This window comes from Terrapene carolina, unplaced genomic scaffold (genome assembly GCF_002925995.2).
Source record: "Terrapene carolina triunguis isolate 2854851 unplaced genomic scaffold, T_m_triunguis-2.0 Scaffold69, whole genome shotgun sequence".
Classification (NCBI taxonomy): domain Eukaryota; kingdom Metazoa; phylum Chordata; order Testudines; family Emydidae; genus Terrapene; species Terrapene triunguis.
The window spans coordinates 11,851,932-11,878,865 of record NW_020664420.1 but is presented as its reverse complement, the minus strand read 5'-3'; the positions used below and the strand labels follow the sequence as shown (position 1 = coordinate 11,878,865).

The 26,934-nt window shown below is 40.3% G+C and overlaps 1 protein-coding gene across 1 annotated transcript in view; it reads right to left on the bottom strand.

The window, feature by feature from the left end:
* Positions 1 to 26,934, bottom strand: part of DCC (DCC netrin 1 receptor) — a 902,832-nt gene that overhangs the window by 41,749 nt on the left and 834,149 nt on the right. The window contains exons 22-26 of the mRNA XM_026649009.1: positions 24,121 to 24,186; positions 16,907 to 17,069; positions 9,712 to 9,938; positions 5,371 to 5,487; positions 747 to 902 (exon numbers count right to left, since the gene is read on the bottom strand). Coding sequence (XP_026504794.1) covers positions 747 to 902; positions 5,371 to 5,487; positions 9,712 to 9,938; positions 16,907 to 17,069; positions 24,121 to 24,186 — 729 coding nt within the window. The remainder of the gene's footprint in view (positions 1 to 746; positions 903 to 5,370; positions 5,488 to 9,711; positions 9,939 to 16,906; positions 17,070 to 24,120; positions 24,187 to 26,934) is intronic.

Genomic DNA, 26,934 nt, shown 5'->3' with positions numbered 1-26,934 from the left:
GTTTAATATAGAGAATGCTGGGTGGGATTTTGAAGACCAATCAACACTGGCCTAATTCTGTTCCCACTGAAATCAATGACATTTTTCTATTGATTTCAATGTGAATTTTGCCATTGATTTCGAGTTAGACCAGGATGGAGTGCTTTTTGAAAATGCAACCCACCATGTATTCTTTTTATATTGTATACTGGTTAACTTTGAGGAGAAGGAATTAACTGCAAAGACTGCATGCATTCTTACTACACTTCAAAACTATACTGTACTACACAACTGCAGATGTTTTCCTTTTTATTACTGGCTCATACCAGAAAACACTCAGAGGAACCCACTCATGAGGTGAGATGTCATTTTGTTCAAATGAATGTGTACACAAACTCTAAGCTAGTTATAAGCCATCCTTTAAAGTATACTGTCCTCCTGATAAGAAAATAATACTGTGTTTGCTATTTCATAGATTCATAGATTCCAAGGTCACAAAGGACACATTGTGATCATCTAGTCTGATCTCCTGCAGGCCATAGAACTTTCACAAAATTATTTCTGTTTGCACTAGAACAGATCTTTTAGAAAAGCATCCGATTTTGATTTAAAATTTGCCAGTGAGTGAAAATCCAACACAACCCCTGTTCCAATCATTAATTACCCTCACTACTAAAAACGTATGCCTTATTTCCAGTCTAAACACCACTTCAAAACACTTAATCAGACAACAAACATCAAAATAAAAGGTAAGGCACTGTACTGACTTCTTCCTGTTCCAAAGGTCCGGTCAACAGAGAGTGTTGGGAATGGCACGGGCCGGAGAGTGAACTGCGGGTGCGGATATCCACATGTTGGAGATGGCAGAATTCCTGGGTACTGGGCACTTTCTAGTGTTGGCACTGGGATGGCACTGACAACAGCTGAAAAGAGAGAGAGAAGGAGAGAGAGAATTAAAGATCTCTTAACATTCTGTGGGTATGTGTGGAAGGTTAAAAATAAATGGATGGATCTAGCAGAAAACTACAAATGGCTACATTTCCAAAGCAGGGTGCCCAAACTGCAGCCACAAAATATGTATTTTGTATCATGCCTGATACAGTGGGGTCCTGATCCATGACTAGATCCTAAATGCTATGATGATATAAATAATAGATAAATAAATAAACAAACAAACAATGCGTGTATGCTCTTTATAGACACACCAACACACATACGTACACCACATCTGTATACAGAAATAGGCATGTTTCATGTGACTGGGATATTTTCACATACAAAAAGTCACTTTTATGTATGAAACATAAATGCCCGTTTCAAGGGTGCAGATTAGGCAGACAAGTTTGAATATTTTCCTGTTAAGTGACAAATATTTGAAAGGAAAATGGATGGATCAAGGCTTTAAGGGCCAGGATATAATCTTAGTGACTCTACTAAAGTTATTCCTGATTAACACCAGTGTAAATGAGACTGACCCTACTTCCTCACTCAGTGTGTACATTTAACTCTAATAGTTCTAATGGGAATTACAACCAACAAAGAGAGGAAAGAGAAACAATGGGTTATGCACAAATTACCATAATCACCTGAACATTTAAAGCTTCTCCAAAGCATATGAATCATTTTGGTTTGGAAACTGGCTCAAAATCTAATGAAATCAGGATTTCTTCTGAGTGATTTCCAATATGCTCTGGTTTTGAACAATCCAGGAATAAACAACCAATAACAAAAATAATGGGCCAAATTCTGAATTCTTTTACTGGTTTTTACGCACTTCTTACTCAGGGAAACTCCCACTGACTTTAACAAAAGTTTTGCCCGAGTAAACATGGGGTAGGAACTTCAGGATTTGCCCCAATGATGAATTTTTTTGGCTTATGTAGCACTTTTCACACGTGAATTGCAAACAATATTATAAATGTTAAAGTAGACATTATTATTACTTCTAGCCCTTATTACATCCACCACAGAGTTGTAAACTGGGAAATTTGCCCAAGGTCACACAAAGAGTCAGTGGCTGTGCCAAAGCTTATTCCTTGTTACTTCTTTAAGCACTAAACGACACAGTCTTTGTTGGGCATTTCTGTACTTCCAGAGGAAAATGGGAAGTGTAGAACCGCACAACACTTTTATTAAGAAATGATAATCATAGTATTTTGAACATTCAAAATGTCTAGGTTCAATTTACTCATCCTTAGAATAGTAATCTTACTATTCAAAGATTTAATTTTATCTGTGGAAATCATTTTATTCACACTTTTGAAAGGTTAAATAATAGTCTTCTTGCTTGTAACACTGTTAATGCACTGCAAAAACAATCATTCTGTATTGAGTCATAAAAAAACCAACACATTTATTGAAGTCCATCCCTTCATTCTTCTCCAAGGCATAGGTAATAAGAATTTTAAAAAAATCAAAGTATTCACTGTAATATTATATTTATGTAGAGAAGCTAAGGGAAAAGATAGCTTCAAGCATTTTTAATAAACCTCTGTAATATGACAAGAAATTTGTTCTGACATAGCCTACCAAGAATTGAATTTGTATTTGATATGGATGCTTTAGGAGTTTGAAAGCAGAAATTCCCTTGCCAAATTTTGGAGCTCCCTGACCACTGCCCTCCTGCGTCAAAATTTTTTCACTATGCCCAATAAAAATGTAATCAAAGTATGTCTCATTGAGATTATGAAGTAGAAATTCCAAAGCTGTGCTCAGTAGCCCAAAATCCCCAGATGTTGCCAAACACAACATCAACATGATCGTCTCCACCCCCAAAACAGGGTTGTTGTGATTTTCCACAATTTCGGAAAAAAGACTTAATTAAAAAATCAGTGAAAATAAACCCCAAAAAGTGATTCATTCTGTGAGCATATTTCTTCCTCATACAGATGTAAGTTTTATAAAAAAATGAATAGATTGGAATTCTGTAGGTAAATCACAAGAACATAATACTAAGTAGTCAAAATTTGTCTACCTCCTTTTTAAAAATTTGCCCTTTTATAATGATACACACTTTTTTCAAGTTATTTGTTATCAGCACCTACCCTATTATAGGGTGACCAGACAGCAAGTGTGAAAAATCGGGATGGGGGTGGGGGGTAATAGGAGCCTATATAAGAAAAAGACCCAAAAATCAGGACTCTCCCTATAAAATCGGGACATCTGGTCACCCTACCCTATTAATATGTTTTGACTAAGCCAATCAGAAAATGAAAAAAAATGCTGTGTTAGTGCTGAGAAGTGCACAGGACTTTCACCAATAGATAACACTCTGAATTCAACTGTCCTATTTTCCAAGATTTTACTCCATAACTTGTCACCATTTTGATACAACAAATTGTGATATAGCCTTCTTCACAAACAGACTTGGGATCGAAATTCAGATCTTTAATTTTAAATGCTTGGGGAGAAGGAAGGTGTTTAGGACTATGTATCATCAGCTGCATTTCAGCCTCTTTTCTGGTTTTCAGCTCAGCTCTCAACTCTTTGATCTGCGTATTTGAGATCAATTGTGTGTTATGTATTGGAAACAATGCTCTGAATTGTTTTTCAATTTTGTCCTTGTGTGGGTCCAGGTCTTCGTTATTAATGAGATTAAACCAGATTTCCACTGAGACTAACTTTAGCATCCTTGGACTGTAATCTGCCAAGACCCTATGAAACCCCCTTCAATTGCTTTATTAAGTTTAGTGCCTTTCTGTGAAGGAATTTAGAGACTTAAGAGTATCATGATGGCGACATTTCAATAACAATGATGGCCTCAAACAGTCTTTCTTGTAACATTATGAAACTCACCAATGTTTTGCCCTTTCACGTCAATACAAAAAGTTTCATTCAACAGCTCATTTGAATGAAGAACCCAAATAAACTGATTTTCTGTGCTTTTTAAGATCAGCTTAAGTCGCTTCTATTTTGCCACTTAACAGTGCCAATGTGTTTATTTTATTTCAGAATAATTACCTGTTTTCATTTCTTCGGTCCTTTCTATAGCTTATTTCATATTACTTTCAGTGTTTGGCACATTGAGTCAGATAAATTAAAAAATATGATAAAGCCCCTCAAAAACAATCCACTTGTATTTTATGGAGAAAGAAACAGGTTCATTAGAACCCAGCCTAAAAAGTTCACAAATTAGACCTAAATGTGAGATCGATTTTTCCCCCATGTATCATTATATATTATAATCTCTCTGTTAGACATATACTAGTGAGAGTAGGATAGAGATAGAAAACAGGACCTCACCCTTCTAAAACTATTTATGATTTGATCCTAAAAAACCCAACGGCATGTGTATCCATATACACTGACATACTATAAAGCGGACTGATTTTACTTATACTGGTATTGTACCATTGCAATTACAATGAATTTGATTCTGATCTTGCCTACAACACTTCTACATCAGTGTAATTCCACTGCCCTTATTCATCTCTCCCTTGTATCAGGGTAAATCAGGAGTAATGCTACTGCAGCTAGTGCAGTTATAGCAGCGTAAGTCTAGTGTGAGAGAGGGGATTATCAGGCCCATCAACATCAGTGATGTGACTTCTGATTTTCTCTGGAGTAAATGAGATCAGAATCCAACCCACTGAATCTTTATCCTGTGCATTCTCCAATATTTTTTATGTTTTCAACTCCCCTTAGGGAGCAGCATGTCAGGCCGGAATGTCAAAGTGTGTATGTGATCGCGTTATCTACAAGTGGATACAGCCTAAAAAGAAGACAGTTCCCAAGAATGATTTTTGCCTCAGTATATTTAAGTACTTCCTTACCTTAAAGTACAAGTTGTTTCATTGACATCAATGGGACCACTCATGTGCTTAAAGTTAAGCACCTTTGTAATGGGTTGCTGGATCAGGGCCTTATAGATTACTGGTAATGTAACATATACCAAATAATGTCTAGATTTAATGTGTGCTGAGCAGTTCATTGAAACCAAGGGATTCTTTCCAGAGACTTGACATCTCCATCCTGTAATCCATGTTGGGAATCACACTGCACAGTAATGCATAAGAGTACATTTGCTGGCTAAATTTTATAACGAAGAACAGCAATTATCATAGTAAATATAACTCTTTGTAATGTGTGTCCCCAAGTACTGTACACATAGGAAATGTACACATAGGAAATGTGTGGTCTATTGATTAGAGCAGTGGACTGGAAGTTAGGACTTCTTGATTCTATTCCCACCTACTGAATCATTGTGAAGCCTTGGGAAGCCATGGTTTACTCCTTTGTAAAATGTGGTTAATGCTACTTACTGTAGTTGTATTATGAGGCTTAATTAATTAATATTGTAAGATACTTTGAGATCCTCAAATGAAAGAGACTCTAGATGCACTATTGTTCTCACAGAAAATTGTAAGCGGGAGTAAGAGATGCACTACTCACGAGGGTTGCTTGGTTGTGAATCCATCGGAATCATGAGCTTGGCACGTGTGGCTCTGCGGGCAGCAAGTGAGCGTTCTAACGTGGACATACTACTTCCCACATCCTCTGTGTCAGGACCTAGTGAAAAGCAACACAGTGGCTATGTTAACAATGGCTATACACCAAACTGTTTCCTCTTTACCATACATCTTGCAGTAAAGTGAATGGATATTTTTTCATACATCTATCATTAAAATTGGTCACTTAAATGGCATCATCTACTAATAGCTCTGCACAGACTACTTCGGACACCATTCCTGAATAAAATGGTTGTTTCTCATTTTCTTACAACTGTCTTTAAATGTAAATTTCTCCCTTTACAATTACATCCTGGTTTAACTCTCCTTTCTCCCTGCTGCTGAAACAAAAATCGCTTCATAAAAATGACACTAACCCTCTGCCTCAACATTACTTATTACCCACTTCCCTTAAAGTTCAAACAAAGTATCATTGCCAGATTTGGGTACATAAAGTTGGACATCTAAATTCATAATCTAGCACCTAAATAACTGGCCTTATCTGCAGAGATGCTTTATATGCACCCACTAAGTCCCAGCCAATTCAAATGATTGGCTCAGCAGCTACAAAAATCATGCATTTTATTATCATATTATTTATATTGAAATATAGATGTAGGTATCTTCAGGTAGCCAAACTAAAAGTTTGAGTCCACTTACACTCATACAGAGATGTTTGGTGCAACCAAAGAAGCTAGGGTAACTATCTCTGGTCATGGAGGTACCTTGTTTTCAGTGGGATGTTTGGTACAGTAATTCCCAATGAAATAGAAGATATGTTTTCTGGTTCTCAGATTGTATCATATCTGATATGTACACCTCTACCCCGATATAACGCTGTCCTTGGGAGCCAAAAAATCTTACCGCATTATAGGTGAAACCGCGTTATATCAAACTTGCTTTGATCCACGGAAGCGCGCAGCCCCGCCCCCCCGGAGCGCTGCTTTACCGCGTTATATCCGAATTTGTGTTATATCAGGTCGCATTATAACGGGGTAGAGGTGTATATTATATTAATATCACATAAGTAGTTATACCACCACGGGGAAAATAAGTTTATTATTGCCATAACAAAATAAACTGAATTTATTTGGTATCTTTGAGTAGTTCACCTCGATTGTGCCTACTCATCTCCACTGGGGCTATTACTTTCTAAACCTCTGAGCAGCTCATAAACTTTTTTTTTAATAAGACTCTCCACAAAACTCTTTCCTTCTTTCCTTCAAATTATCTTGATTTAGTTTTCAGGACTAAAATCTTAGTCTTGCACCAGTAACTGTTTTAAGGTCCAAAATCTAGTGATTAAATAGGGCGAGGACAATATGTTTTATTCAGTTGGATATTCTAGGATTCCCAGTACTATAAAAGTATCTGGCCTAGTTGTTTGCATGTGTTTGTATCTAGCCCTTCTGGTTAGGCAACTGGTGTGCTGTGACCACTGCTTATCTTGGGTCTGATCCAAAGATCATTGAAGTCAATGGAAAGACTACAGTTGATCTTAATGGGTTTTGGATTATGCCCCACGATCATCTTATGAATAGATTATAAAGTCTTTTGGGCAGGGATCATCTTTTTGTTGTATGTTTGTAAAGTGCCTAGTGCAATGAAGCTGGGGCCTCTAGGTCCTAATCCAATACAAATTAAAAAAAGAAAAAAGACAAACCACTACGTAAGATATCAAACCCTAAAATCCTGACAGCAACCTATGATTTTTAGATCATTTTAGAGGTTTGAAATCCTATTAGGTCTGCCATTTCTTTCACACAAAAGCCTGTACCTCTTATGGAAGGTAAGGAATAGAGATACAAATAATAGTAGCAGCTGAAGAAATCTAAGCATTTACCATCATATATATCACCAAAGAATCTGCATTATTTAAAACCCTATGTGATTTTCCAGACTAACTTGTCACTGTCAGTCATGAGTGATGCAGCCACGCAAACTCATGCCAAATATACTTATATTTTGAATCTATATATTGCTGCTTCTTCCCCACTCCATTACATTTTATTACTGAAAAAAAATTTCTAACAAAAGGGAAACCTGTACTGTTTAAGGATAGAAAAGAAAAGCTAGGCTGCCTATATACTACACTTAAATTGCATTTTTGCATGAGAGTTTCTTTCTCTCTGGGCCAAATTCTGATCTCACTTATGGTGGTGAAACTCTTTTTTACTGTGTTGTCTCTCTGCTCCATTTTTCATTTGATTTTTTCCCCACTGTGTTCCCCACCACCAATAGAGTCTCCTAAAGTGGAATGGAAACTCAAGACTTGTCTACACGGAGACTTAGTGCATCGCAAGCCAGGAATATACAATATGCTAGTCTGCTGGGTCCACCATGTGGAGCCTGCAACTGTACACTAAAGTACCATAGGTTTCAGAGTGGTAGACGTGTTAGTCTGTATTAGCAAAAACAATGAGAAGTCCTTGTGGCACCTTAGAGACTAACAAATTTATTTGGGCATAAGCTTTCGTGGGCTAGAACCCACTTCATCAGATGCATGCAGTGGAAAATACAGGAGCAGGTATAAATACATGAAAGGATGGGAGTTGCCTTACCAAGTATGAGGTCAGTATAACGAGACAATTCAATTAACAGCAGGATACCAAGGGAGGAAAAATAAATTTTGAAGTGGTAATCAGAGTGGCCCATTTCAGACAGTTGACAAGAAGGTGTGAGTAACAGTAGGGGGAAATTAGTATTGGGGAAATTAGGTTTTGGTTTTGTAATGACCCAACCACTCCCAGTCTTTATTCAGGCCTAATCTGATGGTGTCCAGTTTGCAAATTAATTCCAGTTCTGCAGTTTCATGTTGGAGTCTGCTTTTGAAGTTTTTTGTTGTTGAAGAATTGCCACTTTTAGGATTGTTATTGAGTGACGTTACTTTCTTTGTTGGGCCAGTCTTGTAGTAGGTGACTTCTGAGTGCCTTTTTGGCTCTGTATTTTCCACTCCATGCATCTGATGAAGTGGGTTCTAGCCCACGAAAGCTTATGCTCAAATAAATTTGTTAGTCTCTAAGGTGCCATAAGGACTTCTTGTTATTTTTGCTAAAGTACCATAATACACTTTGACTAGCTGGTTCATACAGTAGGGTCCACATGACCAGTTCATATGTGGCAGGCTAGGGCACTGAAGATGTACACCCCGGCTTGCGGTGTACTAATTGATCGTGCAGACAAGCTCTCAATAATGTTTGATTTCCAGCTGAAGTTCTGAGCCAATCATGAAAGAATGGAGTAGAAATCAAACATGATACATATTCTTCTAATTATTAACTGATGCAAAGTAGCATGTCATTTTGGAAAAATGAAATTTACCTGTTGACACTATTATCTGTAGACACTACCAGTTCTGCAGACACTATTGAGTTGCTTAATGTTCGAATTCTTGAAAAATCATTCTTATCCATTAAAGCAATTGGGAATACTTGATTATGATAAGCTAAAACCTTCCAATATTGTATACAATATACTCTGTTCATCAATTGTGGGTCCAGGTGATTTTTCATTCCCTCAGATCTCAATTTCAGCGTATTGCTCCACTTGCATTAGAAGCTACCCATGCAGCTAGTCATGCTGCTACATTAGACAAGAAGTATCTGCCACCATGCCCAGTTGCAGTGTTGCCAACTCTCACAATGTTATTACAAGTCTTCTGATAATTGGTGTGTTTGCTAGAGCCCAGGTTCCTGGAATCTGATTATTATCTTGACAGCATGACTCTAAATACTCCAACACCAGAAGGCAAATAAATAGAGCCTAAATTAATTATTTTTAAATCTCGTGATTTTTAAACCAATCTGTGGATGGCTTGAATTGTGATTTTTGAATGCCTGGAGCTGGCAATACTACCAGAACTGTATTGGGCCTGTTAATCACGGCTGGCACTGGTGGAGGGGGCCTTCAGCAGGGGAGTCCCTCAGAGGCACATTTTAGAACAACCACTGTAGTACCCTTTACAAATGTACATTGCACATTTCCACCCTATGTTGGCTTGATTTTGCTGGATGCTCCCCAGTCCTTATGTCTAGGAGTGCAACAATGGGAGGGTGGCAGGCCCATGTACAAGGATTATGAGCACCCTTTTCTCTCTCTGACATAACTGTATACAGCTAGGCCAAATCTGGACCATAGCACCCAGGTTTATTGATTTCAGACTGACTGTGTTATTCTGCCCCCCAAAGAGAATATTTTCATATCACTACAGATTCTTGAAGTTAAAAACAGCTCCAGGCAGGTCAGAGCTGGAACATTTCAGTGAGCACAATGGTGGTGATATTACCAGACTGTGAGGCACTCTTGCTGCCCAGCTGAGTTTCAGACTGGCTGTGGCTGACTGGCGTGATGTCTTGACAGCTCTGCATCGGCGAGTCTCTTCCTGAGGGGTCAGAACCTGATGGCTTTTCAATATTCTTCATCTCCATCTCTTCATGGTGTATCCAGAGGTCTGGGGGCCTCAAGTCTTTCTGGCTGCCCTTCCTTTTCCCAGCACTATGGGTAGCACGCTTTCTGTGGAAAAAGTCCAGATTGAAATCTAAGAAAATATCCCCCAACAAAAAAAAATACCCATACAAATTAAGTGATCTCAGGTTACGCAACAAATAAATCCATTTAGGTTTGTCCTACAAGGCTTAAGAACCAGTTATCTTGGATCTGACTGCTATGCCTTTAGGCCTCTAGAGATAAATGTATGATAGCCATGATATGTTAAATCCCCAGGGCACGGGGGTGGGTACCAGGTGTCTCTCTGTCTAGCACCAGCTGCTTGCTGATCCATGAAGTGGCACTGGTGTTAGTTCCAGATGAGGCCACTTGCCAATCCGTTAGAGCTAGACATAAAGGTGTCTCACTGGCAGCATATGTTTAGGAAATGAATGAAAGGGGAAAGTGAGAATAAATACTGCTTTTGACTCTTGCCCAGAGGGTGGGCTTGGGGCTCAGCAGGGCAGGTCATCTGTGCACCAGCTGATGTGCAATTGGAGAAAAATTCCTTCCAGAAACAATAGGGGAATTGTGAAGTTCCTCTTGGGAAGACTATAATTTCTGATTTAACTACATATAGCAACAGCAATTGAATAATGCAGTATATATTCCCGCAGTGTCCTGCAGGTCTCAGACTTTCCATAAACAGCTACAGCATACATTATATTTCTTAAAAGTATATTAAAACATGATTTTTATCACACAAAAGCTAAGAAATTCAGAGTGATATACCCCACAGCAACATTAACTTTCCTCCTTATGTATATTCATTACAATATGTTCTATCCTTACAAGACCATACAGTGTGTGTGTATATACACAAAACATGCACGCACACACATTCAGCGACATATGTGCATCTGCTGTTAAAGAAAACGTATGCAACTTAAATATAAATCAAGAGCTCTCTGTTGCAGCTACCTAACAAGTCTCATTGGAGATGCATTATTTAAACTCACTTTAAGCAGTCTAAAAATATGGAAAACATGCAGCCCCTCTGTTTTATTTTTAATGGTATTTGCAGAACAATCTGCCTGAGCATTCACATAGCATTTTTCATCTGCAGATCTCAAAGCACTTTACATAAACGGATAAGTATAATCCAGTTTATAGGTGAGGAAAGTGAGATACACCCCAGTAAGGCCAAAATTTTCAAACTTGGGTGCACATTTAGTCATCAGAAAAACAGCAGCTTGATTTTCACAGGTGATGAGCACTCCCAACTCCTGTTCAAACTTCAAAAACAGACTTCAAAGAGAAACTGCTGAGCTACAATTCATTTGCAAACTTAACACCATCAATTTGGGCTTGAATAGGGACTGGGAGTGGTTGGCTCACTACCAGGGCCGGCGCAACCCATTAGGTGACCTAGGCAGTCGCCTAGGGTGCTGAAATTTGGGGGGTGGCGACCGCGGCGGCCGAACAGCTGGCCGCTGCGGTTGTCGGCTGTATTTTGGGGGCGGGACCTTCCGCCGCCTCTGTCGGGGGCGCCATTTTGGGGGCGGGACCTTCTGCCGCCTAGGGCACCAAAAAGGCTGCTGGCGCTCCTGCTCACTACAAAAGCAATTTTCCCTTTCTTGGAATTGACACCTCCTCATCAATTATTGGGAGTGTACCACATCCACCTTAACTAAATTGGCCTTCAACACTGGTTCTCCACTTGTAAGGTAACTCCCTTCTCTTCATGTGCCAATATATATTTATGCCTGTTTCTGTAATTTTCACTCCATGCATCTGAAGAAGTGGGGGTTTTACCCATGAAAGCTTATGCCCAAATAAATCTGTTAGTCTTTAAGGTGCCACCAGACTCCCCGTTGTTTTTGTGGATACAGACTAACATGGCTACCACTCTGATACCAACTCCTGTTGAGCCCCACAAGCTATTCAGGCCAAAATGCATTTTCTACATCTACCAAGTCATCACAGGCCTAATTCAAAGACCACTGAGCCAGGAATTCCTGAGTTCTAATTCTGCTCTGCCATTACTTGATCAAGTTGCAATCAATAAAATGAATAACATTTACTTACTGCAGCTATCTTGCATGGGAGTCATGAACATTCATTTGTTTGTAAAGTGCTTTGAAGATATATGGTGCTGAGTGCAACTACTATTAAATCTTAAATGTCTTTTTGGTAATTGAATTAAAAATTAAGATGCACTATTCTTTACTCTTTAACTTTGCAATACACACACAAAGAGAGTATGGAATTATATAGTACACCTTGTGGAATTCACTAAGACACACTACACGTTGAATCTTTTAAGAAGGCTCTTTCCACTTTGCTGAAACATTGCTTCTTGTTATGCAGACACTATCCGAAACAGCTTGGATGAGGCAAATAAGTGAAGACATAGCTGATAAGTCATTAGCATCAGACCTTGGAAAGGATGTTTTGTCCCCTGCAGGAGAACAGCTTTTTGTCTCTGATTTAAACCAATTACTGTACCATATCATAAGTCTTCCAGCAGATAGGGATTCTATCTCCCTGCAGCTGTAGACAAATAAATAGAAGAGAAGCTCAATGAAGCCCTTTGCAATTCACCCCATTTGCCCTGACAGCATCGTACATATAACAGTTGTCGCACTTTTGTTTTTGTAACAGGCTGCAGTAAAGGGAACGCAGCTGATATAAAGGTGCTAGTAAGAAAAAAAATCTCTTTACAAATGAGAAGTGATTTCACTTTCAGCTCAGTTATTTCCTGCAGGTTACTATTAAAGGAGTGGAAATGACATGTCTCCCCCACCACCATTCACACCGCCAACAAATGCAACCTAATGCCTGGCAGGCAAGAGTCAAAAACATAAGCCGCAGCTAATGAGCAATGTCAAGGTGGGAGATGCAGAGTGAAACGAAAAAAGAAGATATATCCAAAGGGAAAACTGCAGTGACATACTGAGGATGTCTAGTGGCTGCTGCCTTATTTGCCTGAATTTTATTTTGCTTTCCTTTAAGTCTCCACCTAGCTTCTCCTACCTCTGTACACATTTGCTACCATCAGTTATAACAGTACCTTGCAGGCAATCTTTATTTATTTCTCATACTTTTCCTTTACCCACTTCAGATGCTTAACATCATATTCACTACTTGACAACTTCTGAAGAACAACCTCCTATCATGTAGCTGCTGTGCTCTGGAGTGGCTTAGGAACATAGGATTTACCTAACTGGATCAGACTAGAGGTCCACCTATACCAGTACCTTGCTACTTGCAGTGGCCAGTAGCTGAGTTTTCTGAACTTCTCAGGTTTAAATTTACATTGCACATGTGAGATTTCATGGTTTTAGCTTGCTGCAAAGGCCATTAATAAGCATTATATTATACAATCTAAGCACAATGTCATTTACCATCCAGTCCTGACAAACTCCTGCAACAGTGAAGTCCACGGGTTGGCTATATACTGCATAATGCAGAATCACAGACACATAGGGCTGGAAGAAACCTCAAGATATCATCTATTTCATCCTTCCATGCTGAGGCAGGGTTAAGCATATCTAGACAATCTCTGCCAAATATTTGTCTAATCTGTTCTTTAAAATAACCTGTGATGGTGATTCCACAACTGGAATAACTATCTTTATTGTTAGAAAGTTTTTCTTAATATGTAACCTAAATCCCTTTAATGCAAACAAAACTGATTATTTTTTGTCCTACCCTCGGTGGACATGGAGAACAATTTATCACACTCCTCTTTATTATAACCTTTTACATATGTGAAGACTGTTACCATGTCCCCAACAGCCTTCCCTTATCCAGTCTAAACATGAACAATTCTTTTAATCTTTAGTCCTAGGTCATATTTTTTAATATCATCTTTAATTTGCTCTCTATTTACTGCCCTTTACTTTATGTAATTTTGTCTCATTGTTATCTGTCTCTCCACCTGTTGTCTCTTGTTTTATACAAAGATTGTAAGGTCTTTTGGGCAGAGACCATATTTATATTGTGTGCTTCTCCAGTGTCTAGCACAATGGGGTCCTAGTCCATGACAAACAAATAAATACATATATACACATACATGTGGATACTAGGGAGACTTGTTACATACAGAAGTTAAATTGCCTGATCTTTTATTAATGAATAGTAAGGCTGCACATGAGGATGGGGCACAGGGCTGCCCCTGGCACTGGCCAATGAGGGCAAACAGATGCAGTTCCCACCTGAGGGAAGTATTAGTGGCCATGTTCTGAGTGCATGCCAGTAAACTTCTAGTACTACAGAGGATATGACTACTGAGATGTTTCAGAATGTGAGACAATTCAACATACTTCAAGAGCTGCAGCACCTGCTGTAGGTACTACAGAATAACATAAACCTGAACACTTAATCATCCCACTTTCCTGCTTTTTATAGACATCTACATTACTAGAAAGCTAGTATGGCTGACACATTATTCCTCCTTGAAGTCAGAGACAGAAAATAGCTATTAGGTCTCCTAATCCATCCCTCCATCAGTACAGTGTTTTCCTACAGTATATTTTATAGTGTTTTGCCCACTCATGTTTTAAATGCCTCAAGGAGTATGGCCTTCCCTGCTCTTGGGAGATTACTGTACACTACTTTATTAAAAACTTTCACCGTTAGGAAGGTTTCGTTCATATTCAACATGAATCAACCTTTTTCTTGATGTCATCTCAGTCACAGATTTTGAAACTTACTGGTGATTTTAAAATCAGAGGCAAGTTCCACATTGGAAGCTGGATCCAAAACCCCTTGTTTCAGCGTAGGTATCTCTTCATAATGGTCTGAACAAGAGGCTCCAACACCCTCAAATTTGAGGAAGTTTGGCTTCAGACTTTTGAATTCTGGAGCTTGAGCCTGAATTTATTTATTTATTTATGTATTTATTTATTTTTATGTAATGACTTTCCCCCTTCTCCCACACTTTCAGTATAAAAGGTTTAGTTTCGGTTAACTTAGTCTCCACATCCTCCAATCTCTTCTACACAGTAGCAATCCAATAAGAGCTTTAGGCTGCATTCAAAGCCCATTGCAGTCAACAGAAAGGCTCCCATTGTCTTCCATGGGCTTCGGGGCCAGAGCTCAGAACCCACAATTGAAGCTGATTGTCACATTGAGTTCTTCTAAAAACCTGCTTACTTATTTTGGTGCCTAAATAGGGACTGCATATTTTGGAAATCTAGCCTTTGTCTCCCAGTGACTATATTATACTATAAACTCCCCTGCCTCTGAGCTTGACAAGGTCAAAGCTAATTTCAGCAGACATTGAAACAGTTTAGCCACATAAGAACATAAGAACGTTCATATTGGGTCAGACCAAATGTCCATCTAGCCCAGTATCCTGTTTTCTGACAGTGGCCAATGCCAGGTGCCCCAGAGGGAATGAACAGAACAGGGAATCATCAAGTGATCCATCCTTTGACACCCATTCCCAGCTTCTGGCAAACAGAGGCTAAGGATACCTACCCTGCCCATGACCATCCTTTTGTTGCTCTGCACTCTTTTTCAAGCATCAACAAAAATCAATGCAATAGACTTTTGACTTGCACTTCGGCTAACTATTTGTCCTCCTCATATGCAAAACATGATTAAATTTTATATGAGAAAGTTCATTCTTTCTCAATAGTATAATTACTGTATAATTCTGAACCAATTAACTGGTAAAATCCAGCAAATTAGGTGACTCCAGTGGAATTTCTTCTTATACCAGGGCCAGATGTCACTCTTAACTTTCTGGAATGGAGCACCCATGGAAAAAATAGAGCACACACAAGCAGCCTCCCCGATCAGATCCTCCTCCTCCTCCCAGCGCCTCCTGCCCATCAGCCAGGGCCGGCTCCAGGCACCAGCTTAACAAGCAGATGCTTGGGGCGGCCAAGGGAGAGGGGCGGCATGTGCGGCAATTTGGGGGTGGCAGGTCCCTCACTCCCTCTAGGAGCGAAGGACCTGCCGCTGAACTGCCGCCGCCAATCGCGGCTTTTTTTTTTTTTTTTTGCTTGGGGCGGCAGAAATGCTGGAGCTGGCCCTGCCATCAGCGGGCCCTGCTGATCAGCTTCTCCCCCTCCCTCCCAGTGCCTCCTGCCCACCGCAATCAGCTGTTCAGTGGCATGCAGGAGGCGCTGGCGGCGGGAAAGGAGCGAGGACAGGGTGCCCTCGGGGGAGGGGAGCCGGAATGGGGCAGGGCAGATGGGTGCAGGAAGAGGTGGGCGAGGGTGGGGACTTGGGGGAATGGGTGAAGTGGGGGCGGTGCCTGGGGCAGAGCGGAGCTTGAGCACACCCCAGCAACTTAGACAGATGCCACCTCTGGTGCACCCTACACTGTCCCTTTAAAATATATGAAAATGGTCTCAAATGGTCTCAGTGCTGTTTTCTGGCATTTTTTACATATATATATGAATAACAGGAATAACAGATGTTGACTTTCTTTTGCAGGACAAAAGCCTCACAATAGACTGAAAACTGAGCCTGAACATCTCCATTTTTCAGCTGCATGGAGAGAGGAAGTCAAGTCAGACAGTCTGGTACCTAGAAGGCATTATTAGCCACACAGACAGATAACATTTTTCCTTAAATCAATCGAATTGATTCTTCCCCCTGTTTGATTGAACAGAGAAGGGATGAGTCATGAGGGGGCTGTTCTGGCTGTCTGATTCTGAGGATCAGCCCTCGGCCCCAATAAATGTTCGAGCTACTTTTTAGCATCTCTAACTTTGCCCCACCATGCCCTCTCCCATTCTACTGTGTGCTCCCAATGTGCTCCCTCCAGGGTAAGCCATGTGTGGCAAAGGGTCTGGAATAGGGAATTCCCATATGACCGGGAAATTCTCTCCATTGGCCAGTTGCATCCAGTTTCTGGAACATTTGCACCCCTTCAGTGGCACAATGTGGCTGGATCTGATTACATATTTCAGCCTGTGACTCCACATCCTCTCAATGCTCATTTGAGGACCTTGCTCATATCATCTTTGAAACCTAACAACAGAAAAGTGGCCACTTTTTTTGTCTGTTTGTTCAGGTATTTGCCAGCAACATACTTCCTCTGTTGCGCTGAAGAACGCCTGGTGCAGATCACAGCCACGATCACCACCACCACCACTGTAATGACCCCAACGGTGACCACAATGATTACTAGAAGGTTGCTGTTCTTTTGAGGCGTTACGCTGCCATGTGGAGGGTGCATCTGCCCTATGGGAGGTTCTGAAAAAATATAAATGATGAGAGAGTTTCAGCAGCAAAATTTAACAACAGAGTGTAAAAAACAGATGTGATATACAACAACAGTTGGCAGAGACTGCTAGATCTGGAATATAGACCTTTTGCCCATCAGATTGCCTGGATAAGTTTTGTCCCCAGTTGAAAGAGACAGGAAAAAAAGATATTTTATGCCACACAAATACTTCTCTGACATAACTGATGAAAGGGCATGGCTTATGAGAAATAGCCTACTTATTTCATGCCCAGGAAGACAAATTGCTTGATGCAGTGTGATCACAATTTACCCCCCTTCTCTTTCAGAAGCCACCCATAAAAAGGCACAATTTAAAGCCTGTCTCGGGTGTGTGAATTCTACTTAAAAACAGACAGTCGGTTCAGAATGGTGTCACAAAGCACTGAAATTTATGTTTCACTGTGTTTCAGTGGTATAGCAAACTGGAAAATATTGAAGCAGTAAGGACTGAGGTGCAAGGCGTTTACTGGAAATTAATGACCAGCTGCTGGGAGTTGATAGCTATCAGCTCACTATTGCTATTAGCAGCTAAAACTGAAAAAAAAAGGCAATATGCATTTTTATTCCTTACATAGCCTCTATTGATATTTACCGAACAATTAATGTCTTGTGTATTAGCCAATCTGAATGTGTGATTCATCTCTCAAGATTCCATTCAGCCCATAATAAGCCACAGATTATATTGTATTGTATTTATTGATATAGCTCCTCTGATGTAAGTTGTTAATCATGCTTCACTTGGAACACAATAGCAGATAGAGAGATCAATCCTCTGAGAATCTGTGCTGAGAATCCTCATTTTCCATTAACTTCAATGGAACAAAAAGACTGGACCCCAAATAATCAAGTTACATCATTTCTTGTTTCAGATCCCAATACCACTGATTTCAAAGATTGGGCCCTTGCTCACTAGTTTTTATGGATGCTATTACATGGTGGATGGCACATTTTTCAACTGCGTTGACAGCTTCTTGCATAACTTACATAGAAAAATAATTACTCCCCTTGCATACCATCCAGAGAGGGCCCAATCCTGCAGTCTTTATTCAACAAAATTTCCATTTCGGTCAAAGGAAGTTTTTGCCTGAGTAAGGACTGAAGGTTCAGGATCATACATTATAAACACTAGCATAGGACAATATGCACTTTGGTTATTTTGTCTTCTAATGGATCCTATAAAGACTAAGAGCTCAGGAAAACCAAGAGATGATGCCACTTAAGTTTGGAGAACTTGTCAATAACTTCATGAGCAGAGTCTGTCAAGAGATTTCAAACAGTGTCAGCATCCCAAAAGCCCATCTGTGACTTTAAAAAAGTGACTGTGAAGTCATTTTGCCTTCATTAGAACTGAATGAGCACATGCCAAAGGTCAAAGCTTTCTAAATTGCCATTTTAGCTAGTGATAAATGTAATTTTATTGTAATTTTCTATCTTCATTCTGTACTGTAGTGTGATTTCTTTACATAACAAATTAATTTGTTTAAATAAATTGACTTTTTCTCATAGTTCTTTTTCAGGCAATGGAACATGACAAGCAGTTGTGAGTTTCATGGCTTTTGTCATTAGAATGACATAGTACAGGAATTCAGTAGTTTTTTTTTTTCATTTCCATATTGTGTATAAGGAATATGACATGTATAGTAAACACCTGTAAAACAAAATTAGCCCTTCCTCCTTCCCTAGTTCATGAATCCATCCTCTGTTCTCTCCACAAAACTCAATTTTTCCACGAAGCCAACAACTATTAACCCAAATCTGTAAAACTTCTGTTAACCACTTGCTATATCAAGCAAATTAAACAAAGCTGCAAGATAGAACCTTTCTGAAGGCTTTTCAGTAAATTTTATCTCAAAAGTCTACTTAGACTATAAGCTTCACAAAGCATGGACTGTGCCTTCTATGTCTTGTACAGAGCACGTGGTGGATGCTTAAGTAATAATTATTATTCCTATAGAAACAGTAAACAAATGGCAGGTCGGGTGTTCCATTCTTCACCATGTGAAGCAGGAGTAAGTTCATGGATGTAACACTAGTGTGAAATTGATACAAGATGGAGGAAATTGCTAAAGGCTTATTTAAGTTTTTCTCTTGCAACCCAGGATAGTGATTCATGTAATAAAGTACTGACTGGACTGGTCTGATCATTATTAAGGTTGCAGAATCCATGTTCACACATTTTCCTCCAAACAAGATGTCCTGGACTCCAGACCCTCCTCAATCTCTTTGAAGCCAGGAACAGGAATAGGCACAGAGAACTTCAAACAAATGCCATAACAACTTAAAGACATATCCAGACAGTAGTAATCATTTAAGCACACACATTACCTTTAGCATCTGAACATATAAACCACAAATTGATATTTTCTAGAGGTAATAGGAAGGGTTTTCTTTTGTTTAAAATCACAGTATCTCTCATGTCTTAATATAACACTTGCTGAAAAAGACTGGAGAAGCTTCCATTAAAAAAACCCCACCAGGTTAAATAACAGCCTTCATTCTAGCTTTCACACAAAATAATATCCTTTAGAAACATCCATATTTTCTATAGTTTTCTCAGGGACTTAAGACTACACAGTAAATATGAATTATTTGGAATCAAGAAGCCTCAGATTGATTATTGCTTTGGAGGACAGGGTCATAATTCAAAATGATCTGGACAAATTGGAGAAATGGTCTGAGGTAAACAGGATGAAGTTTAACAAAGACAAATGCAAAGTGCTCCACTTAGTAAGGAACAATCAGTTTCACACATACAGAATGGGAAGAGACTGTCTAGGAAGGAGTACGGCAGAAAGGGATCTAGGGGTTATAGTGGACCGCAAACTAAATGAGAGTCAACAGTGTGATGCTGTTGCAAAAAAAGCAAACGTGATTCTGGGATGTATTAACAGGTGTGTTGTGAGCAAGACACGAGAAGTCATTCTTCCGCTCTACTCTGCGCTGGTTAGGCCTCAACTGGAGTATTGTGTCCAGTTCTGGGCACCGCATTTCAAGAAAGATGTGGAGAAATTGGAGAGGGTCCAGAGAACAGCAACAAGAATGATTAAAGGTCTTGAGGACATGACCTATGAAGGAAGGCTGAAAGAATTGGGTTTGTTTAGTTTGGAAAAGAGAAGACTGAGAGGGGACAGGATAGCAGTTTTCAGGTATCTAAAAGGGTGTCATAAGGAGGAGGGAGAAAACTTGTTCACCTTAGCCTCTAAGGATAGAACAAGAAGCAATGGGCTTAAACTGCAGCAAGGGAGGTTTAGGTTGGACATTAGGAAAAAGTTCCTAACTGTCAGGGTGGTTAAACACTGGAATAAACTGCTTAGGGAGGTTGTGGAATCTCCATCTCTGGAGATATTTAAGAGTAGGTTAGATAAATGTCTATCAGGGATGGTCTAGACCAGTGGTTCCCAAACTTTAACAGCCCGCGAACCCCTTTCACTAAATTGTGAAAGCTCGTGAATCCCCTCCTAAAAATGAATATTTTCAGAGATTTACGATTAAATTTACTCAGTGTGATGGATGCCCCAACTGCCGGGCCCCGCTCTTCCTGGGGCTCGAGCTGGGGTTCGGGCTGCCGGCTCCCCCGCTGACGGGGGCGGGGCTCGGTCTGCCAGCCCCAACTGCCCGGCCCCGCTCTCCCTGGGGCTCAGGGTGCCAGCCCCACACTGAGCACTGAGGTTCGGGCTGCCGGCTCCCCCGCTGACCGCCGGGACTCGGGCTGCCTGCCCCAACTGCCCGGCCCCGCTCTCCCTGGGGCTCGGGCTGCCAGCTCCGTGCAGAGCGCTGGGGTTCGGGCTGCCGGCTCCCCCACTGACCACCGGGACGCGGGCTGCCTGCCCCAACTGCCCGGCCCCGATCTCCTTGGGGCTCAGGCTGCCAGCCCTGCCGGTGCACTGGGGTTCGGGCTGCCGGCTCCCCCACTGACGGGGGGCAGGGCTCGGGCTGCCAGCTCCAACTGCCTGGCTCTGCTCTCCCTGGGGCTCAGGCTGTCAGCCCCACGCAGAGCGCTGGGGTTTGAGCTGCCGGCTCCCCCGCTGACAGGGATGGAGCTCGGGCTGCCAGCCCCAACTGCCCAGCCCCGCTCTCCCTGGGGCTCGGGGTGTCTGCCCTGCAACCGGGTCCCACCTGCTGTCTCCAATGCCCAGGGTCCTCTGTCCGCCATTAGTGAAGTTTTTCTGGCGAACCCCCTGTAACGTTCTGCGAACCCCCAGGGGTTCGCGAACCCCAGTTTGGGAACCACTGGTCTAGACAGTATTTGGTCCTGCCATGAGGGCAGGGGACTGGACTCGATGACCTCTCGAGGTCCCTTCCAGTCCTAGAATCTATGAATCTGTGAATCTGGATTTTAAACAACATTGTTCAGCTTCACAGAAGTGGCATAAAGCAGTGCAAATGGGTGTCCAATGTCCCGCAAACAAGCCATTATTTTACTGGGCAACTTCTTTCTCAATTGTGTGCTTTAGGGGAGTTACAAAAGTCTTCGTCAGTTCTTGATTTTCAAATGCTTTGTGCCTTTTTTTAATCATGAGAAAGAGCTTTAGAAAAGTTTGTTTATAGCTGAACCCTACCTCATGTGGTGAGGTTTCTGCTGATAATGCTATAGTTGGTAAAAATGATCTAAAGTCCAGGCCGACCTTGATCTGATAAAAGAAAATTCTTAAGTACAAAACAAAGTAGGGTACTAATTAGATGGATCTGATTTTGTCTAAGATACCATTACTAAGTTGCTGGTAACAGCAGGAGCCATGTCTAAGATATGAAGCATACATCTGTCAACTGGCAAAATATAACAGGGAAACGTTACTGAGTTCAGTATTCCCTCCCTGTCTTGTCTGTGGAAAGTAATCAGTCTCACTTAATCAGTTAGGTGCCTTGCAATAATTGTGTATTTTCCAGACTGGCTTTATACAGCACCTCAGGTGCTCTGTTCTTCTCATTTGTTCAATAATGTGAAAACTAAAGCTCCATTAGGTAACTGGGGAGGAAAAGGTGTTGATAGCATATCTAAAACTCAGGTGATAGTGGTCAGATTCAGTTAATCTTTAGTAATCCACAGCTTTTCCTCCTGTGTCTTGCTATATCAGCTCAGGTTTAATTAAGATTGCATTTGCCAACAGGAGGTTTAACACATTGAAACAAAATACCATGAAATACTTTTTATGATGTTTTCCCTTTAAGATCTTTTGGTTCTCTGTTTTATTTCTAATACTTCCTTCTTATCATTTTTCTTATGATGTGAGATATAACTAAAATATCTCCTATGAAGAAAATAGCTAACTGGTTTTACAATAAGCTTCTACTAGGGAAAGAACATCTTTTTGACTGGAAATATGACAGGGATTTATTTATTTTTTACTTTCCTGGTTCAGCTTCAAACAGCCAAAACAGATTTTTTTTAACTTGTCACACACACAAAAAAAAAGAGGGCTACCTTTCCGACATGCTTTTTAAAATGGAATAATTTCCTCTTTCTGTAGTTTAAATTTGCTAAATCTACAATATATATAATAACTATTTAGTTATTGGTTAGAAGCTGTCAAGGAATAATTAAAATTTCTCAATCTATTTAATTTTACTCTTTAATCTCCTTTAATCTCTTTTCTCTTACAGGCTACTTTGCACCAGTGCTTATAGAGATACCTCAGTTGGAAATGGAATATAATACTACTACAGGCTTCCTCATAGCAAAATCTTAACAATAACAGCCTTGTTTAAATTTCACTTAACTCCACCTGGTCTTCCCCTCTCAAGTGTACTAAGATCCATTAATGTCTATCTAACTATAGTATTTGAAATATGATTTCAACTCATCAAAACTGTTATTCCTCTTCATCTACTGGCTTAGGGCATACAGGGGAAGCAGTAGACAGGATATATATTGATTTTAGAAATACTTTTGACACGCTCTCATATGATATTCTCATAAGCAAACTAGGGAAATGTGGTCTAGATGAAATTCCTACAAGGTGGGTGCACAGCTGGTTGAAAGACCATACTCGAAGAGTAGTTATCAATCGTTCCCTGTCAAACTGGGAGAGTGTATTTAGTGGGGTCCCACAGAGGTCATTCCCGGGTCCGGTTCTATTCAATATTTTCATTCATACTTGGATAATGCAATGGAGAATACGCTTATAAAATTTGTGGATGACACCAAGCTGGAAGAGGTTGCAAGCACTTTATAGGACAGGATTAGAATTCAAAATGATCTTCACAAATTATAGGCTAGGTCTACACTACCCGCCTGAATCGGCGGGTAGAAATCGATCTCTCGGGGATCGAATTATCGCATCTCGTCGGGATGCGACAATCGATCCCCGAATTGCCGCTCTTACTCCACCAGCGGAGGTGGGAGTAAGCACCGTCGGCTGGGAGCCGCGGAGGTCGATTTTGCCGCCGTCCTCACAGCGGGGTAAGTCGGCTCCGATACGTCGAATTCAGCTACGCTATTCGCGTAGCTGAATTTGCGTATCTTAAATCAACCCCCCCCTGTAGTGAACACCTGCCCATAGAATTAGTCTGAAATCAGCAAGAAGACTGAGGGGGGACATGAGAATAGTCTGCCATTCTTTTAAGGTCTATTATAATGAGGATATTGATCAATTGTTCTTCATGTCCACTAAAGGTAGGACAAGAAGTAATGGGCTTCATCTGTAGCAAGAGAGATTTCGGTTAGGACACTTGTCTAACTATAAGGGTAGTTAAAAGCTCTGAAATAGGCTTCCAAGGGAGATTGTGGAATCCCCATCACTGGAGGTTTTTAAGAAAAGTTTGGACAAACACCTCTCAGTAATGGGCTAGGTTTACTTGGTTCTCCTCAGAGCAGGGGCTTGATGACCCTTTCTATGATTCTGTAACACAAACTATCATACTCTGAATGGGATTTTGAAAATCTCACCCATATATGAACCGAGCAACCTTATAAGTGGTGAAGAAGGTTGTGGGGAGGGAGAGAGAGGATGTGGTTTACTACTGAAAAAGGACTTAATAATGAAACTTAATTGGATGGAGTCTAATTTAGTCTATATTTACCATTAAGGCTGCTTCTGTCAATCAAGTTCGTGTCAACTGGCCAATAGGCCCCATCTCCATGACGACCTGTTAACAGAAAAGCATGTGTCAGAAACAGAATGACAGATAAACTGATCTAAGTGCGATTTGCTGCTTGAAACAGAGTCTAGCTGACAATATTTAAGCCATTAGACAGTGAGGGGAAAAGTAATTCTGTATGTGCATGAGAAAATCGGTCATAAAAGTCGACTTTTAAAACAAGCTGAATTTCAAGCCTTTGAGAAGCTTGCCTCTTTAAATTCTTTCTCCAATAGTCCTTGTTAAAGTGACAAAATAAGGTGAGGCAGTCGTATCAGTCAGAATGTTCTTCCTCAAACGCTGACAGATCTGATGGAAAAGTTAGTTCATAGTTCAGATGACAGACATAATATTGGGCTTCCCTCACACTTCAGTGGCTTATGTTCATTGATGGCTCCCAACTGACATTTCTCTGAGTGCAGGTAAATTGTCATTATTATTCTACAAGGTGACAATACATCTCATCTAGTGTCTGGATGTCTGGTATTCCTTCTGTTACTTGCCACAGAAGGTTAGTTTAATATTTGATTATATTCTTTTATGGGGGAAATAACCCCTGTATAGTTCAGTTTATGAACTGGCGTTCTTGGGGGGAGGAGTAGGGGGGTTATACTTAATATTGAATCAAATCAGTCAGAAGAATGTAAGAACACTGTAAAATTGTCAAATAGTATTCTACAAGATATTAAGCAAAAAAAATTCATTTTGTTTCATCCCCAGAAATATTATTTTTCATGGAATTGCCATTTTTCACATTGAAAATGCAGGAATTTCAAAATGGATATGACGTGATTATTGTTCTAAAGAAATTACAAAATCTCCTTCAAAATTAATCTTTGTTGTTTTTTTTTAAAAAGAACATTTGCCCCATTTCACAGGTTTTGCACAAAAGTGGAAAGTAAGGAAAACTTTGACCTCTGAGATGTTCATATTTTGAACTTAATTTGTTGTATGCTTATACCAATAAGCAATTTTGGGCCCAAATTCAAAATGGTGGCTATGGCCCCCTTGAGCCAGCCAGGTGATGATTCTGTGCTGTTGCCAAGGTCTATGCTTATGCCTTCCCCATACCTGGTAGATGGGGCCTGGCAGGGATGGTAGGAGGCAGGGTAGAGCTCTGCTATACTATGCCTATCTTCCACTGGTGTAGGATCAATCAAGGACCATAAACCACTGGTAGAATGTAGTGCAGCTCTGGTGCAGGACAGAATCCTAATAGCAACATACTGCTAATATGGATGCAGCTTATACTAGCAAATCTGTGCTCATGGCAATATGGCTTATTCTACCTCCATCCCGCTCAGCAAAACAAGCTGTACCAGTAAAAGTGCAATTTTGCATTTATTACTGCATTTACATTAGGGTCTTCTGCTGGCACATCTATGTTTGTCAGGGATTGCACCCTTTCACACCCCTAGCCATTACAGCTATACAGCAGACATCTGTAGTATCTGCATGGCCTGAGTAATGTACTTTCCCAATAGATAATGAGGTGACTAAGTAGATGGTATTCTTCCCTCTGAGTTAGTAATAAATCAGTATCATAGCATGGAGTCATGGAGCCCTGTTCCTTCCGTCTTTCAGATGAGACATAAAAATGAGCCAATGACCAATTTTGGACATTAAGGAACCCATGGGTCTTTTTAGAAAAGTTGTATGGGGGCATTTAACCCAAAATGTTCTAATTAAATTCCAGCTCTGGTATCTAGTGTTTAGCTACTTCAAATCCCTCAGTAGTTGCAGCTGGAAAACATTTTCTTCACTTCCTACCATACTCTATTATTACTGTTGTGCATTGTTAAACAGTTGCTGAATTTCATTCTAGAGGTAGCTGCATTTTGGGGGAGTATGAAATGATTCCTATGTATAATTTTGTCTATCCATTTGTAAAGTGCTTTGCAATGAAAGGAACTATATAAATGTACGATCATTATCATCATAGGTGACTTCAACATAATCATCTTTTCAATCAGCATAATTGCACAGCAAGGCTGTACAATATTTAGCTGTAACAAGTAACAGGCAAAAATGAGATGAATGTCGGATGCACTGTAATTCTATTTACAAAAACTGCACTGTATAGGAGTAATATTCCCAGGTTTGCACTAGAAGCTTTCAATATATGGGGATAAATGGTCAATAGAACTAAGTACATTGGGTGTCTCAGTGGGAGATGCTGGTGGGTACTCAGTATTTGTTTAAAAATTTGTCCTTACTTAGGCGTCTAAGTGGGAGTTGATCTCTTTTGAAAATCTAGCCCCTACTGTCTGCTTTAACACCTCTCTACAATTTAAGATATTAGAACTCTTCAAGGCATTACATGTCACATTAACTGATGTACAAATATTTTAGAAACTGGAGGCCAATTTAAGGTTTCATGATCCTCGTGAAATCATTGATTGAGTAACTGAGCAAAGTACAAACAACATGGCTATTTCAGAGTCCTAAGGCCAGAAGGGACTTTCAGATCTAGTCTGACCTCCTGCACATCATAGGCAACAAAACCTACCCAGTTATCCCTGTACTGAGCCCAATAATCTGAATTATACTACAGTATTTACAGCTCCCAGGAGACTAAACTGCTCTGTCCCACACGCAGAGAATAGGAAGGACTGAGATGCCGCAATAGCTAGACCCCTGTAATGGCAGGGAATTGATTTGATGAGACTTCTTTCATGTTCATCTTCAACTGAATCCCATCAACTGAATTGCCCTACAGGCAAACCACGGTGAACCTGACCGGGATCCAAAGATCAA